The sequence below is a fragment of the Gavia stellata genome, chromosome 19 (genome assembly GCF_030936135.1).
Source record: "Gavia stellata isolate bGavSte3 chromosome 19, bGavSte3.hap2, whole genome shotgun sequence".
In the NCBI taxonomy this organism is placed as follows: Eukaryota; Metazoa; Chordata; class Aves; order Gaviiformes; family Gaviidae; genus Gavia; species Gavia stellata.
Genome location: NC_082612.1, coordinates 14,117,002 through 14,135,430, shown reverse-complemented (window position 1 = coordinate 14,135,430; position 18,429 = coordinate 14,117,002). Strand labels below are relative to the sequence as shown.

The window sequence follows — 18,429 nt, the reverse complement described above, 5'->3', positions numbered from 1 at the left end:
TATTCACACATCCTACAGGTTTGTGCAATAAACTTAATTTAATTTTGTGATGTAAAAATGTTTTATGTTAAATAGGTGCGCTTTTCTATTCAATTCCATTGGTTTATGGTAAGGATGTCGTTCGTTCCTACTTTGGAGTCCATGGCTGAATTTTTTTTTAGTTGGTAAATTCTGTTTTACACCTAAAAGTGAGATTTTGATAAATTTCTTTCTTTTGGCTCTAACAGTTATGAAACTGGGATTTTTACTGCTGTAGAAACAGCTACTTGTGAAAAGAAAAAAAGAAAAAGCTTGTCACTTCCTGTTGTTACAACTACTTGCACTCTTTTTCCCTAAGCTTTCTTCCCTCCTTGCTGTCTGAGCCAGAACATTGGGTTAGATGGATCTTTGGCATGACACAGTTTTTATTTTATCATCTAACTGTGGAGCTGGAATTCTAGTGGTTTCTAATTCTTGAAGAGTGCTGGTTAAAACATTCTGTCACTGATTTGATAGAAAGATGTGAGCAGCAAATTTGTGTACCATGAATGCGGTGGTGGTGGTGGTGTTGTATTTGAGTGCTGTAGAGCAGTTAATTTGGGGAAGTGTAAGCTGGGCTTAAGTGATGTTTTGTATCCACAGTAGATTTACCAGTAATGAATTGGATGATTATTGTTTAACTTCTTTGACATCAGATGTCAAAATTTCTTCCCTACTTTGGCAACTAGTCTTTATTTGCTGTTAACTCTTTGCTTTCAACAAGGCTATGATTTCTTTACTTCAGCCTACATTTTTTTCAAAGACTCTGTGTGTGTGTTCTAGGAAGATGGGAAGTAGAAGAGCTGAAAGAAAACACAGTGCCTGGAGACAGAGGATTAGTGTTAAAATCGGTGGCAAAGCATCATGCAATATCAGCTATGCTAACAAAGGCATTTATTTTTGATAATAAACCTTTGATTGTTCAGTAAGTAATTACTCAGATTTTAATAATAACAAATATTAAGTCAAGAAAGTAATGTGAATCCCTGCAGAAAAATACTGACTTCCATATAGCATTGACCTATCATAGCCAGAGCTATCAGAACTGTAAGTATGAATGATTTAATAATCAAGTAAGATTGTAGTACAAGTGTTAAGTGATATTTAAACTCTTTTGAAGTATTTTTGGACAGAAATCTAGTATTTTACAGTATAGCTGAAAAAGCTAATTAATTTTCAGTCTTACTTTAAACTATCTAAGTCATATGTAGTTTGAGTACAGTGTTTTTCCACTTACAGAATACTTCCGTGTAGCTCTGTAAAAGCAGCTTGAATCTTGAACACGTTATAGCAGTATTAGTGATGATGAGCACCATGGCAATAGAACTACTTTTTTCTGATATTCAGACTTGCTTTGTTGTACTTACAGACATATCCAGATAACTCCTCTGGCTAAATTCAGCGTGTCATACGGACAGTTTCAAAGATGGCACAAACTTTCTAGCACTCTTGTCCATTTTTACTTTATTTTGATGTTTGCATGCTGGTTGATACCACCTTGAAATTTTTCTTACTGGTGATACCAACTGTAGCAGTTGCTACCGTGGCGTTTTTTGACTGACATTGCTGCTGTATTAGCTTGTGTGGCAATTAAAACCTTTTGGTCATGTGGAAGTGTTTTGACAGTAGTGACTAATACACAGTCTTAATGTATTCATAATTAGAACTGCAGATTAGAATTTAATTTGTATTTGTTTGATACTTGGAATGTTCTCTTTAACTTGCTCTTTATCCAGATATGAAGTGAATTTTCAAGAAGGCATTGACTGTGGTGGTGCATATATTAAACTTCTCTCCAGTAGTGATGACTTGAATCTGGTATGTCCTCTTACTTAACGTTTGCTATGAGTTGTTCATTTGAGGAATGCATAGTTGTTCTTCTGAAATGTCAATAAGAAATTAATTCCCAATGTATCCTAAATTCTTAAAAGCTTCCCAAATGTTTAAGCAGAAAATTAGGCAAGATAACAATATACATATAATTTTTATATATACATACACAAAACCCTTGGAGTTGTGCACTTTTTTACTGGTGGAATATTTGATAATGATGTTACATTTTCCATTTATTTTAATGAAAATTATAGGTAGTCTAAAACTTAAAGTAAGCTGTTAAGAGCTGTATTCATACAAGAAATCTCAAACTGTGAATTTGAGAAGGTTAGAATGAAGAGTTTGCTGTGATTAACATACTCTTAGTTCTGCATGAATGATGTCTTATATCCAGGACAAAGAACTTTTGTATCTGTTTAGTCTGACTTTCTGCAATAATATAAGCCATAGAATCTCAACTCATAACTTGTGAAACAATTTTTTTTACTGCATGGCACACAACGTGGCATCTTATAAAGGGTCGTGACTTGGACTTAGAAACTGAAAGTGATGGAGGATCTCTGTTCCCAGGAAAACGTCTAAATCACTAGGTGTGAAAAATTAATAAGTGCCTTAGTATGTTGGATCATTTTGTAGATTGTTTCTCAATATATTGATGGAACTTGCCTGCCCTTTCCAAACTTGTCTGCAAAACTCTCTATTACTATGCCAACGCAGTCAGGTATTCCTTGCTTAAAATGCTGCCTTTTCTAGCCAAGTCTCAGTTCTGGCGCATGCAAGCTGGTTGTGGCAGCTTTTAATATTTCTGCTGCTACCCTGGAGTGTAGATACAACCTGTCTAGCCTGTCATGGAGGATATTTTAGCAACTTTTTTTTTTTACATTCAGAACTGGCAGTGAATTGTGGCCTAGGAGCTTGTGCAACGCAAATGTTGTGTTGACAAGAGTAGGGTTGGCTGATATATACAACAGTTGCTGTAGCTGCTTCAATGGGAGCTGGTGCGTTTGGTACGTAGCAGCAGTTACAGAATAGGATTATGCATTTGGGCAGACTTGGAATGATCAATGCAGATTCAGAATGTTACATCATGAGCTAGGAGGAATTTACGTTGACTCAGCAGTACAACCATGAAGGGATAAGTAAGATCTTAGTAAGATGGAAGAGGTATTACATAGCTCTGCAAGAGTCTAGGAGATGACAACACGCATAAGAAGTTGCTTCTAAGCATTTCTAAGATATATTAATAAAAGCTTCAGTGCAACTTCCTAGTGCTCTTCCTTTTTCCTAAAATTTATATGCCAGTGTATGTTTTAAGCTCAAGCAACTTGACTACTAATAGATAAGTATTAAAAATACAGACTGCGAGAAAGTAAGTAGAGGCATGACATCTTTCGTAATGGAAAGATGTGTAAATGATAGTAAAACTGAAAATTGAACAAGAAGGTGTGAGACCAAGATATTCAGCTCAATTACACATGAAACTGTAATTCTCCAGTATCTGTCGTCTTACTAGAAGGTAAACCAGAGGACAGCAAATGCAAAATTTGCCTGTTTACGGCCTGGCTCACAATTCATCCTGTACTGTTTTTGGAGTTTCACTGGCTGTGGGATGAGGTAACTTAGAGTCAATGTTCTCTCTTTTTTGTTTTTCTAACTTTAAAATTGGATGTGTCTCAATGCTGTATATATGCTTATTGCTATTAGAATAGTCAGTTAATTATTGTTAATTCTTAGCAGTGACATTTTCCTAAGACTGTTGAGTGTTGTAAAAGGGACCAAACTTAAAATATATGCAATTCTGTAGTGCATAAAGTGAACATGTTTTACTTTGCATTCAAAAAATTTAAAAATACAGACTCGTTTCAAACAATAGGTTTATGTCAGAATATATCTCTCAAGAAGAAAACTTCCAGGAGTCAAGTGGTCTTCTTCCTTCAAGCAGTTGCCTAAGAATGTAAGGCAGCACATTACTGCATATTCCAAATACAAAAATCCTGTAAATAGTTGAAAAATACTGACATACCTAAACAGCTTACTGCAACATACTCTGAAGGAGAGTAATTATATCTGTTATTTTCAGGGTGGTTTGTTGTTATTGTTTAATGTGGAGTAAGACGACTGATAAAATACTGGAAAATAATATCCTGGGTTTTATCTTTATTGAAAAATAAAATTGATATGAAGAACAGTAACTATTTCCCTTCCGTCTTTTAGTGTAATATTTGTAGAAGGTTATAGATATTTGGGTGTTTTGATTTGTGACAGGCATTTCCACTTACCGTAAGGGTAAGGTCTAAATATATTCACCTTCCCTTGAAGAGGCTTAAGTGACCTCTACGGTTAGTCCGTTCCTTGAGAACAGAGAGCAGCCAGTCACTCAAGAGGACTGTTCAATTCCTTTCATGACTTACCCTACCAGTTTTCAGTTACCTTTTAGAAAAAGGTAACTATGCTGTATGCCACAGCATCAAGGAAAAGAAGTACCCCAAATGACTTCATAAAACGTACAGTATAACACATGCTCAGCTTTCTTGCTTTACAGGAATACTTTTTTGACAAAACACCTTATACTATTATGTTTGGACCAGATAAATGTGGAGAAGATTACAAACTACACTTTATCTTCCGACATAAGAATCCTAAAACTGGAGAATATGATGAAAAACATGCAAAACGTCCTGACGTAGACCTAAAAAAATTCTATTTGGACAAGAAGACGCATCTATATACTCTTGGTATTGTTTGATTCTTAAGTTTAAATTGGAAAGGAGAGATTAAAGATGTCTTTCTGTCCACTGAAGCTTTGTATTTGAGTCTGCTTTTTTGTTTGTAATAGTCTGTTAATTCTGAGGGGTGGTTGCTTAACGATTTGGGCTTAAATGATTTAATGACTGGGCTTAAATGATTTAATGACTGAGCTTAACTGCAGGACATTAAAGTGGCTTTGAAATGCTGCTGTTTAATATTCAATTACAGGAAAAAACCGTATCAGCCCTGGCCAGCCTTTAGTGTGAAGAATTGATTAATACTTTCAGTACTTATTATGATAAAAATACTCTTGTTAAGATAGATATTAAAAAAACCACAACCATCCAATATTCTAAGAAGGCATCAGAGTTCAGAGGAATTCAGTTAAATCTGCAGCATGCTGCACACAACTCTCCTCCAGATATTAAAAGTTCTCACTAACACTGGCATCTGCAGCAGTGTGCATGAACAGATATGTTACCACATTCTCTGAAGATTAATGCATATAGGCTGGTTTTAATTCATGTGACATCTTTCTGTACCTATGAACAGTATAGCAGAGACAAAAGCTTGATTTCTTAGTTCTTTTTTCCTCCTCTTTCTAATTTCTGAGGAAGAATAAGTAATCAAAGAATGGGCTAATTTGTGGCATACTGCAAATCCAGCAAAATTGACTGCACTTTTGAACTTCCATTGAATAATAATGGAAGGCATGTTCAACTGCTGTGCCATGGGCAAACTTTCACTTTTGGATAATAGGAATAAGTGAAACAAAACACTGTTCTTGTGGTAAAGGGATGCATGTGTTCCTGTATTTGGGCTGTTCATTAGAAATTATGATTAAAGATACTTAAACTCAGATTGCCTTTATTCTGTTCTAATTGTTCAAATAGACTCCACAGAGCTGTATGATTCTAATGCATTATGTGACTGATAATGTAAGTTTAAAAGTCAATTATTTGTATTGTATCTAAAGTGATATGGGGGTTTAATTTTTGCATTTATGGGTATTTTGATACTGTTGAAAACTTAGGCTGCAAGAGCTTCATTAGATATTATCACACTGTCGTTGGAAGACTTATTCTGGTTTTCATCACCCATTTTTACAAAACTCTCATAAAAGTGGAATAGTATTTACTTTGAATTAATAATCTTTGTTGCATTGAATGGACATTTGAATATACTTGTTAAGCACTTATAAATGTGCTCACTGGTTATTAGAAATGGATCTGGATACAATGTCTGTTACAGAGTCTTGATGCTGCTCAGTTCTGTGACCCTGGCTTCTCAGTTACTCACGCTTGCTAAAATACTTAAACATTTAAAGATAATTCTCTGTATTCGCAGTCTGGCAGTTGAGGGAAATGGCTGTCAGATTTGAATCGGAGAAAATACTGGTTTGATGATCCTTCAGCTGTGTTACTGACACAGTTGTGTTTCCATGCCTTCAGGTGTGAAATTGTAATTTGGTAGCAGAAATGCCTTTTGGGGCAGAGGTTTGTCTTTCGTTGTCTGTGTTTTTAAATAAATAAACAAAGCAGATTTTTGGCCAAGTGGTAAGTTTTTGAAAAATCTCTTAGAATGTGCTTGGATGTGTTTCAGCAATTGAATTTGCTACAAGTTTCATTTTTGGGGGCCTCATACTGATTATACATCCCCACAGTAGAAACGTCAATGTTTTGTGTCCAGATCCAGCACCTGGGTGGGGAGTCTGTTTGCCATTTATTTGTCTAAGTCTGTGCTGATTATATAGGTTTTGGTTAAAGATATTTGTAAAATGAATGTTTCCCTTATTTTTTTCACACACATTTCTTCAATTTAGTGCTGAAACCAGATGATACATTTGAAATGTTAATCGACCAATCAGTTGTCAGCAAGGGAAGTCTTCTTGAGGATATGGTTCCTCCAGTAAACCCTTCCAAAGATATAGAGGATCCTAGTGATAAGAAGCCTGATGATTGGGATGAGAGACCAAAAATACCTGATCCAAATGCTGTCAAACCAGATGACTGGTAAGGAGAACGTTTTTATCTCTACAATACCTTTTACATGCAGGTTATTCATTTGAAAGATTTGACTGGGTTTATTCTGGTTTTTTGCTAATGACAATCGGGGTATGTTTCACTACTAAAAGCACTGAAGTTTGAAGACATAATTGAGGTGGGTACAAGGATCTGGTCATCTCCTAAGGAAAGGAATAATTGTGCTTTTTCCTGATTTGTACCTTCCATGGTTGCAATTAACTAAGATTACTATACCTGAAAGACTAGGAAGGGGGGGGGGGGGGTTTCACCATATAGTCTTAATTTACATTCAGTGATTTCTACTTCCTTCTGTGTGAACTACTTGTTTATACAGCAACTGGGGAAGAGTAGGGGAAAAACTTAATGGGAAGACCTGACTGACACCTGCCAGTTGATGGCAGCAATTTCTGGACTAAGTAGTACTTTGAAACAATGTAAATAGAATTCAAATATTTATAAAGAGATAATTGGATGTCTAATTCTCATGATCAGTGTGTCTAATTCTGTTGTGCCTTTGAAAATCATCCTTTTCATGCCAGTTACAGTCCTCTGAACAGAACATTGGTTCAATGCCAGGCTGCTGCATTTTCTAACATAAGTCTGTAATTGAAGGGATGAAGATGAGCCTTCCAAAATAGAAGATCCTGATGCTGTTAAGCCTGAAGGATGGCTTGATAATGAACCACAGTATGTTCCAGACCCTAATGCAAAAAAACCGAAGGACTGGTAAGGACTTGATCAGTAAGTGCAGGCTGTTAACATATCTTGTAGATAAGCTTGCCTATTCTCTGGCAAAATTATGAGTTGTGGATCAGAACAATCCAAATCTCATTGTCTTTTGAGGTAGTAAGTTGGAATGTGTAAGGTATGGCCAAATATTTGTGTTGTTTTGGGGGGCTGCTTTTAGAAAAACAGGAACATGTCAATTGCCTTTTGTTTTCTGAAGATAGATAAACAGAATATGAAGGAACTCTTTGAGAGAATTTGCTACCATGTTAAACCATGAAACAGTTTAAGTTGATAACTTGAAATCATCATATAATAGTCTCAAAGGGATCTCCAAGCATCTTACGGAGAAGTGTTTCAATTTGTCTGCAGATGCACGAATATAACTGCATTCAGTCATGCTGTGGTAGTTATGAACATGTGACCTTTAAAAAAAAAAAGTGTAGCACTCCTTAACAAAAAAAAAGCATTTATACTGTCGCGTAAAGTTCTGTGAGCTAGTCAAAATTCTGAGGTTGTTGTAGCAAAATGTGTATGGACCCTAACTTCAGACTGACTGCTAGTGTTCAGACCAGTCCGATCTCAAATCAGTTGTTTGTAACTTTTTTTTTCTCTGTAGGGATGAAGAAATGGATGGGGAGTGGGAGGCCCCTCAGATCCCCAATCCGAAGTGTGAGACTGCACCTGGTTGTGGACACTGGGTGCGTCCCATGAAGAATAATCCAAACTATAAAGGAAAATGGAAAGCACCTATGATAGATAATCCTAACTATCAGGTAATAACAATATTGTAGGTCATTGTTGAAAGATACAGAGTTCAACAGAGCAGGTAAGTAGTAGTATATTTATCTAGGCTTTTTTACAGTATATTTTTATTTTAGAATGAGTCTGAATACCTTCATTAAACATCTTGAGCTTTTTTGTATTTAATTTGCTTTTTTTTCCTGGTCCTAAGCCAGAAAATTGAGACCCATCTGCCAAAATCCTATAGGGTATTTGCAATTCTGTTTTTATGTAGGTTAAACTCTACTGGTTTGTCTCTTTAAATAATGCATTTCAAATAGTCGTGAAGTTCTAAGTATTTTAAAATTTCTTTCACAATTTGTTTTTTAGTGAGGTATAGGTAATGTGATTATATTTTTTTCCTTAAAAGGGAATCTGGAGCCCTCGGAAAATACCGAACCCAGACTATTTTGAAGATCTTCACCCGTTCAAGATGACCACTGTCAGTGCTATTGGTTTAGAACTCTGGTCTATGACGTCTGATATCTACTTTGATAACTTCATTATATGCTCAGAAAAAGAAGTAGCAGATCGTTGGGCAGCAGATGGCTGGGGCTTGAAGAAATTAGTAGCAAGTGCTAATGAGGTATAAACTTTACTATGTTCTTGATAGCCAGAAGTAGTGAGGAAGACGTGCTATTGGAGGAATTTTCTGTTAATTAATGCTAACAGAATATTAATTTGTTTGCAATTAATAATCTTGCTGAGTAACTATGATGGTTTTTTTCTTGTAGTTTGGCTTTTTACCTTTCCCAGATCAGTATCCTCTTGAAATTAAAAGGGTACAGCATTTTACTTAAACACCTAACGAGAAATTGGTTTCATTATAGTTAATGAGTCTTCTGCTGTTCACGGTGATGCTAGAAATTCAGTACCTGTCAGCAGATGGAAGCTGAGTTACTTACACTCAAAGATGTCTTTCTTCTTTTTTCTTTTCTTTTCATTTGTGGCCAGCTCCATTCTTTAGATGTTTCCTTCTCGTGAGGGATGGATAAATAGTCATGTGTTTTTTCTGTTTAGTAATTTTAGGCCTTTGGCTGCTCATATGCAGATTATGCAGTTCTGAAAATAATGCACGTATGTTTATGGAGCTGCATCTGTCCTTCTGTTTCTATGTGTGCATCCACGTTTCGTTTGTATACTCACTTGGCCAGCTACCACAGCTTTTGCTAGATCTCTTTCCCATGCTGTAGGAGGAACTTGTCCCAACATGCGGGATCGTGAGCCCCTCTAGTGGCTGCCTTCACTGGCTACAGCTTCTTTCCAACAGTCCTGTATTTCCTTTGACTGAGTGGCACGAGCAGGCCTGCAGTTGTGGGAAGGAAGCGATGGGTTGGTGGCAAATGTGGCCAATTCCTGATGGCTGCTGTTTGTCACAGCATAAGCAAGTGTCAACAGCATATCCGCCCGTGCAATTAGGAAGGCCACCTCCTCCCACAGCCTTTCCCTGAAATGTTTGGCTTTATGTCTGGGCCTGCATCTATATCTGTACACACAATAGCAAAATTGATTCCCTCGAGTCCCCTCACTCCACTGTGCCTCTCAAACTTCCTACCTTAGTTGCTGATGTTCCCTTTCTAGAGGTCTTACTGGACCAGGCGCTTGCCTGCCTACTTCTGCTGTGTACGTCAGGACTGGGCTGGGAGGACAATTTACTCCCTGATTAATTGGCTGTCAAAGGAGAGAACGTGGTAGGACAGATGGAGCAAGCCATTGCTCTTCAGGAGGCTGGCTGCTGCTCTGAGGTTCTTGATACCTTGGGAGCTTTCAGCTGAGTTACCACAGCACGGGGAAGAAATAGAGTAGCTGCGAAGGGTGTAAGGTGTGAGGTTGCTAAGACTCCAAATGTTGCTTTACAAAATTGAGTAGTGGCCAGTCTAATATGTTTGGAGTACCAGGTTTGTTCCTTCTTAATTAGACCTGCTATTTATTTTCAATCTGTCAAGTTGTTACTTTACTAGTATTGAAATCCTGTATTACTGGATTTCATGATATTTTATGATAACTAATATTAGTCATTAAAAAGCAAAGGTGAAGAAGGGTTTTCTTTGGGCAACATAAAGCTTAAAATATATACAGTACACTTTATGAACATACTGAAGTGTTGAGAGGGATGTAAATGCAAATTTTTTAATTGTTTTTAATATAGCCCGGTATGTTTAGTCAACTGGTGACTGCTGCAGAAGACCACCCATGGCTCTGGGTTCTTTACATCTTGACTTTAGCTCTCCCTGTTGGTCTAGGCGTGTTGTTCTGCTGGCCAGCAAAGGTTAGAGAAATTTACTATATTTTTATTTGGTTTTATTCTTAATATTTTATTTGTAAACTCAGCATCTCTGCAACAATACGCACTTTTAATGTGCCATTGTGTCGCGTTAAAGGGCAAAGCAATTTGGCAGAAAATAAACCCCCTTGCGTTCCAGCTTGTCCTCAGATATCAGAGGACAGGTATTCCACACATTGATATTACTTAGCTTACAGTGACTATTGTGTTTAATTCTTAATTTGAGTTTAAATGTAAATTGATTCTCCGTTTGTAGAAAACAGATGAAGATGTTGACTTCAAAAAAATGGATATATCTAAGCCAATTACAAAGGGAGAACTAAACCAAGAGGAGTTAGAAGATGATGAAATAGAATTAGAAGCAAAAGAAAATGAAGATACTGCTGAAGATGGTAAGATGAGCCAGCCAGCTTGCATTTTGATTAAAGACATGAATAGGACTAGTTCATGGATTGGATTGCCAATAATTACAACCAGTTATCTTAGAATATGCAAAACCTGCCTTGCTCTGAGTCGTCTTTTTTCTTTGACAACCTCTAGCAAGTGGCATTCCATAGCTAATAGCTCTTTGATAAATACAAACAGAAAGTAAGGGTCTCCTCAGTATTTTTTCACTTTCAAGAAATTAATGTGCTTCCAACAGTCCTTTTATGTTTATAGACAGTGATGCGTATTTTCTCCCTTCTAAATATTTCATATATTGAACACATTTGAATGGTTCAGATATATGTACCTGAAGTGGTTAAAGACACATTGTTGTCTTTAAAATGTGTCTGGAACAAGTCTTTCTGCTTAGTCCTCTCTGGGAGGCTGTACCTTGAACTATTCTGTTGGTCACTGATTTTAGTAACTTGTTAAAGCCTGAAAATACAGTAGACTTGAAGTACTGAAGTCTGCTGCTTCCTTTGTGTTGCTTTCTAGCAATGTATTGCATGCCTGCAGAGGTCTGTCCTGCTGCCCCAAGGGAGAAATCGGTGATTCAGTAGGTTGACCTGTATTTCAGCATCCAAGGATAAAATCATCTTGTGTTACTGTATCAAAGATTACTGGTTCTATTCAACTATGGCTTTGATGTTCTGTTAGCATTTCCCTGAGTCTATAGTAATGAATAAAAAGCAAATCACCTAATTTGTAGTGCGTTATCTTGATGTCCATGAGAAAGTCCTTAGCCTCAGACCTGTGCAGGATTCTGCCTCTTACTTCACTCTTCTTTGGTAGGAGGAAAGAAAGTGACAAGTGTCTGGCATGGAAAGGTAGAAACCTAGCAGACATTCATAGATTTGGTTTTTTTCTTAGTACTGACATCACTTTGTATTACTGACTGAAACTTTGTGGGTTTTGCCTGACTCTGCACTATGTTCTGTGATTGGTGATGGCTTCTGCCTATATGACTTAAAAGTTTACTCAGCATCAGATGTTCCTGTGCCAGTGCGTACAGAATTGAGTATGTTGTTTGGCACAGTGCTTGTCACACCAAACTTAGTCCATCTTACCATGTGAGAGCCTTACCTAGGCATTTAATTATTTGAATTATGCTACATATATTTTTTAATTAGCATAAATTGCAGGTACAGCATTTCAGCATTCTCTCTTCCCACATTTTCCTTTTGATCTTACTCTACTCTACCTGCTCTTTGCTCCTGAATTAACGAATCTGTTTTCTTTTACCAGTCTTGATGCAGATCATAGGTACGTTTTGTACCTACTATGCTACTATTGCAAGGCTATCTGAGATACCCGAATTCCAATACTCTTCTGTTAAGTCAGTCAGTTAATTTAGTTAATTACAACACATCACTTAATATGTTAAAGTGTGTGTTTGAATGTTAGAAATAAGGTCCAGGCAATCGCAGAGGAACACTGTTTAGTTTCCACAACTTTTTTAAAGAATTCCACTTGGAACAGATGTTCATGATGTTTCAAAAGTAGGTTCCATTTTAGACCTTTACTTTTAGTTACTAAACTGAACACAGAGTAAAACTAACATAGCTAGCTTTGTATGACTATTCCAAGGTTTTCAAGTAAATTCTAGGCTTCAGAGGGAAGGATTATACTTTGGTGTCATATGACTTCCCAGTTTCTTAAAGAATTGCTTAGCTTCCCTTAGCTTCCTGCCACCTTTTACATTTGCACGTTGAAATCTTCCCTTTTTTTCTATTGCTCTTTTGCCTCTTTGTATCTGAAAGCATTAGAGAATTTGTCTTCTGCCTCCTTCTGCTGATTCTTTTTGCTACAGAGAGAAGAGAAATGGAGGAGACAAAAAGAGAACTTGTAAAGGATACAAAGAAGATGGAAAGGGAGGCTCCTCCTTCAGGTACTGGGAAAGGGAAGTAATTTGGGCCAGGACTTGAAAGTGGTCTCTCCTTTCTGGTTTTTTCCCACTGCTTCCTTGTTGATGGTAGAACTTCAAGCTGGTGGATGCCAGCTTTCCTCAGATATGAATGTGAGTTTCCTATGAGATTGCTCAGTATGGTATCTGTAGTCATAAATATTTTCTACTAGTCTCTTTAGAGCCTAATAATTTTTACAATTCCTTTATAGTAATTATCTGCTTCTTTGTTTTCTGGAGTTGACGGTAACAGGGTTTGAGCTGTGGAATACTGAATAACTTCATACCCAGATTTTATTGTGGGGCCATTAAAAAAGAGGGAAAAAAAAAAAAGGAAGAAAAAGTGTGGCACAAAAACAGATTTCAGAAACACTTGTAGATTTCTCTGGCTCCAGTGAGAATGAGTTGTTGGCAGAGTGCTTCTTGAAGGGCATAGTCCATGGGATCTACTGTTTTATTTTGTTCTATGTTAATTTTTGTGGCATTGCTAAAGGATGATGTGTTCTTGACTTGTCTACTCATCTGCTTTGTCTCCTTGCTTTTCTTGCCCTCTAGAAAAATATTCCAGGAAATAAAAGAATGTTGCTAAGAAATGGAATTTCAGAATTTCACTTATTTGTGAAGTTCTAAATTTATTTATGTGAAATACTGTTTAAATTATTATTAGACTAAATTAAAATTAGTAATTTTAAATAGTGTAATTGTCCAGTTCTGGCTTTTACTACTTCTGATGTCTGAAGTTTTTTGGTTTGGTTTGTTTTTCCCCTCTATTGAAATTAGTACTTATGTGAGGTGCTGGATTTGCATCACTTAAAATTTCTACTTTCTTTATTAGAATATGAGCACAAAGGCTTTGTGAATTTTTGCCAAGTTCTTCTGTTAAGGGCTTATTTTTAGAACAGAAATCTTTGTCTACGTCTATCTTAAACTATGATCTCCATTTTTTTTGTCATATTTCTCCTTTTGATAAGAGTAGAGACATATTATTGTAGACATATATCAGGTATATTTGCAGATGGGAAAACTAATTTCTTAGAGCTTTGCTAATTGTTACGAACTGTTTGGCTCAATTTATAGCTATACGGCAGGCAAAGTTTTTTGGTACTTCTACGGAAGTCTCAAATACTTTAATAAATTCGGGTTTTCTAGGTTTTCATCACCAAGAATCAGGAGAGTCACATCTTATATGTGCTTCATTACTGTTTTTAGCTGAGCCACTGTCAGACTGTTAAGTTGTAAAGTGCCATCCTATATTCTTTCTATCAGATTTAGATATGATTTCTTGTTTACTTTTGACAGAAAGTATTGCAAAGGGTACTCAATTTCTAGAAATTCTCACTTCAAGACCTCATTTTGAAGTAAAGGAAGAGACTTGCCAAACCCCAGTAACTTTGCTTTGAATCATGCTGTGGTTGCTGAGGTTTCGTTCTTATAATGAGCATAGATACCTAAAATGCAGGCATGGGAGTGCCAGCTTGTAAGTACTGAAGCCCAAAGTGGAAATCAAAACAGTTGGGTGCCTGGCTTCCTTCACAAAATATGCAGAATATAGAGAGTTGGTTACCCTAGAAGGGAAACCTCCATGCTGGCCAGAGAGCAGCCTAGAATTCACAATACTTGGTCCATGCACTGCTCTTCAGTGCAGTGAAATGGCCTCAGTAAGAAAGTAGAAGCCACCTCTGGGTGGCTTAGCCTATGGTTTGTCCAGGGAATTCTGGAGAGTAAAAAGGTACCTTTTTTTTTCTTTACTTTTCTTTTCCTCTCCAGTCCCTGTCAGTTCAAAGGTCTAACTGACACCAGGTCTCATAGAAAGCTTACTGCTTTTTGAGAGTAGTTTTATCCTAGGAATGCAAGCTGGACATACCTTGAGTGAGCTGAAGGGAGTACAGTGCTTTTCTGACTAGTTTCTGCATTGCACTAATGCATAAGAAGGGGGTAAGCACAGAGCTGCTTTTATCCCTCAACCAAAACAGTATGTTAAAAGAATTCCATGCTGAAATTCCCTGATCCACTCGCCCATGGTGGATGACTGATAACTGCAGTATTGTACTTTGCTATTTAAGTCAGAATTTAGTCAGATTTGGCATGCCTGAGTTGTCCTATTTTGGACTCAGGTCTCAAAACTGTCTAATACAATACTTGGCTTTAAGGACTTTCCTAAGGGAAACCAACTTAAGGTCATTGTTTTAGTCGATTACTTACAAGTCTGAAGAGAGTATCTGCTACTGTGAAAAGAGGCTATGCTGAAGCTGTTAAAATTGGTTATTAAATCTAAGAGTGATCAATTTCTACTAATTCATGAGAATTCTACTCTCTGTATTGCAGAGATGTTTTTATGGGTTACTGTAAACAAGCAGTTCACTCTAAGAGTGAAATTGGCTTCTTACTACTGTGTCTGGATATATTGCATTTTTTAATATAGTTCTGCTTATAAAGTAAAATTAATTTCTTCTGCAGAAGATGAGGGTGAAGGTGGTGAAGATATTGATGATGAAGAAGAAAATGAAATTGCAGATGGAAGTCAAGAAGAAGGTGATAAGTCAAATAAATCTGGTTCAGAAGATGAGGTAAGTTTGAGTTTTTTGCCCTCTTTTGTCCTTGCCCTTGTTCAACATCACACTTCTAACTAAGCCCAGTTACCTACAACAAAAGTTTTTCTTCTGTTGAGCCATAAAACAAATCATGAGGTGGGGATATGTTTTCATTTGAGTTTGACACCTCAAATGCTATGTATAGGTTTGTGAAACATGTCTCTTCCTGTGTAATTTTGGCTAGGAGGTGATATTTATTGTAAAATGCAGGTATACTATAGGAGTGATCATGCAGGTCTCTAAACATGAAAGTTTTTTACAGGAGTATAGTTTTTAACAGGTTATTAAGTGAATTGCAAGTCTTGAAAATTTAGATACTGCAGTAGATGTCAATCTCTTTTTATCGTGCTACTTAATTGATGGAACATGTGCTTCTAATCGAATAGCCTTTCAGTGAGACCTAGAAAAACCTTAAGCTTTCAGTTAACTCTTTTTTTAATTCCAAAATAAGGTTTTAAGCAAAATGACCATACTGGTTTTGAATTCAGCACCTGCAGTTTCATTTTTGTTGTGCAGATTAATCCAGTCACCAGATAATCTATAAAATGTTTTTCAGAAAACAACATTACGGAATGGAATTTGTGTGTGCTTTTTTCTTGCTCGTCATTATTCTTTTCATTTAGAAACCCTGGCATGTCTGAAATGCTTTAGATCCACCCATAGTATTTCTGTTGGACATCTTGTGCTTGTCACTCCCTAAATGAGTTCCTTCACAAATGAAGGGAGTTGTTTAATGTGATGTTAACTCCTTTTCATATAAAACTCCTCTAGGAAACTGTACCTTGCATGAGGTTGCATTGTTTCAGCACTGAAATTCTTCATTAATTACCCCTTATTCAGTACTTCCCCTTCTTCTTGTAAGAAGTTTGTTGTTTTTTTCCTTGTACATTTACCTAGGAATACAGTATCTGATGAACCCCATTTAAGATGCATATGACTCTTTGTGAAAGTAGTAAGAACATCTGAGTGTGTGTATGCCCTGACACGGTATCACAATGAGGTTATGGCTTGCTCTTCTCTGGGTATTTTCAGGGTGTACAAGTTTCTGTCATGAGTTAGCTAGTGACCTACTTGGGAGGTGTCACGCACACCATGTCCTCACTCAGGTTGTGCCACATTCTGCGAGCTGTTACTCCTGAATGAGGTGCTTGCCATTAGGTGATACAGGAAAGTGAGGAAGCAATGCGTTGTATGAGAACAGAGTTCATGTTGGAAAGACTTTTCATGCACCTCTGTAAGCTAATCGCTTTTAAACTGAGAAGAACAAATCTGATTTAAGAACAGTTGTTCTATTTGTAGTTCTCCAAAGGTGGCAGATAGAATGTTTTAAATGCTTCTTGCTTAAGAAGTGAAATTAAAATTAGCAGAAGATGCACTTTAAAGAAGTTGCTAAATTCATTAAGAAGTCGCCGCTTTTAAACCAGTGAGTAAATGGCAAAACCAAATTTCTGACATCAGTTTAGATGTACTATTCTCTTCCTTCTGAATACAGAAAGGAAAAGTCTTCTGCCCACTTTATTTATCATTAAGTTAGTATCGTGGAAAAGAAATGTCTTATCACTTAAGCGTTGCTTTTAGTGATAATATGATTGGGGGGGGTGGGAGGAAGAATAAAGTAACATGCCAGTTTCAATAATTAAATTAAAATTAGTTTAAAATTTTAATGCTGAATTTTTATTTTTTTTTCAGATGAAAGAAGCTGATGAAAGCACAGGTTCTGGACGTGGTCCACTGAAATCAGTGCGCAAAAGAAGAGTACGAAAGGACTGAGTTACTTCCAGCTAGTATTTGTAGGTCTGGATAATATAACTTCTGGTATGCCACTTCAGTAGGCCTGGCAGCATACAAGTTCCTGAGATTTGAAGGAAAAAGGGAGACTCATTGCTACTTAACCTCCTGTTTTAATTCTCTAACCTCTTTTCACCTTCCCAAACTTCCTTGATTCCCTTTTTTAAGGAGAAATACTATCTGTGAGGAGTTAGCTGATGTTTTGAATTCAGAATAAAAGTCGGCCAACTGATTTTAAGGTGAAGATAATCTTAAGATTTGAAGATTCCTAGAAATTAGTATTAGTTGGACATAAACTAAATATTTTTAAAAACATGAATAAATTAAAACATTTTTGCAGCTCTAGCACAAAATTAGCTGTTTACACTTTTCAGCTAAAAGAGGATGATAGTATAGATGTAGCATCTATAGCAGTTCACATTGCTGTGAGAAAAGGTATCTTCTTCTGTGCAGAGCTAAATGCAATAATTGTTTTTGTATGATGATTTAGTGCTAGCAACAATTTTTATTGTAAATTATTTATTTTAGTTGATCTTGTTACATGGGTGGTCACCTGTTCACTTTAGACATTGGTTACAGTAATTTATTTTTAAAAGATATTTTAAAATAGAATAGTCATGGAAAAAGTGGTAATTGATGTGACTTGTTTTACTTTTGAATGCAGATATTACATCGGCAGAAGTGATATACAGATGATTTTTTCAAACTTTTTTAGTTTTCATGTTCCAAGCCAGAGTGGTATAACCTCTGTTTATAGAATACTTGCTAAGTGTACATTGCCTCCTAAAAATATTTAATAATTCTTGCTTAACATGAAATTTATTAATATAGATAAGAATTTTTGATGGATTAAGTTTTTTACAGATGTGAGTAACTGGGCATTCTCATAATATAGTTTAAATAAACTGTATATTGTAAAAAAAATTTGTTTTGTTAAAGTTCAGCTGTATATTAAAACAAACAATAAAACTGCAGTCACCAGAAACCTCTTGCTGCTTGGCAGCTGCCTATAATATTAGTGGGATGTAAAATGCTAGCAAAAGTAGTCATATATTAAAACTAGTAGTAGAAATACATTAATTCATAAGGAACCTAATAGATTTCCTTGTGCCTGGCAAGTAGTTCACTTAAAAAAGAAATATTTTCACAGCAAATTGAGTCAGCAAAGATTCCATGGAAGTCTCTAACAAATGAGTGCTTAATTAACCCTAACGAAGAAGCCAGTGCCTTCAAGTGCTCATGTTGAAGTGTTCAAAAGTTAATTATATTGGACTCAACTTTGTGTGAACTACATGGAAAGGCCTC

At 36.3% G+C, this 18,429-nt stretch overlaps 1 protein-coding gene across 6 annotated transcripts in view; it reads left to right on the top strand.

Moving 5' to 3' along the window:
- Positions 1-17,989, top strand: part of CLGN (calmegin) — a 29,541-nt gene extending 11,552 nt beyond the window's left edge. For 5 of the 6 annotated variants that reach the window (XM_059826752.1, XM_059826757.1, XM_059826753.1 and 2 more), the window contains 12 exons: positions 802-943; positions 1,755-1,836; positions 4,394-4,586; positions 6,422-6,611; positions 7,236-7,349; positions 7,969-8,125; positions 8,503-8,718; positions 10,282-10,401; positions 10,673-10,808; positions 12,653-12,730; positions 15,203-15,312; positions 17,026-17,989. In XM_059826752.1, coding sequence (XP_059682735.1) covers positions 802-943; positions 1,755-1,836; positions 4,394-4,586; positions 6,422-6,611; positions 7,236-7,349; positions 7,969-8,125; positions 8,503-8,718; positions 10,282-10,401; positions 10,673-10,808; positions 12,653-12,730; positions 15,203-15,312; positions 17,026-17,106 — 1,619 coding nt within the window. In that variant the 3' untranslated portion in view covers positions 17,107-17,989. The remainder of the gene's footprint in view (positions 1-801; positions 944-1,754; positions 1,837-4,393; positions 4,587-6,421; positions 6,612-7,235; positions 7,350-7,968; positions 8,126-8,502; positions 8,719-10,281; positions 10,402-10,672; positions 10,809-12,652; positions 12,731-15,202; positions 15,313-17,025) is intronic. The other variant, XM_059826754.1, reaches the window with a different exon arrangement.
- The last annotated feature ends 440 nt before the right edge of the window (positions 17,990-18,429 follow it).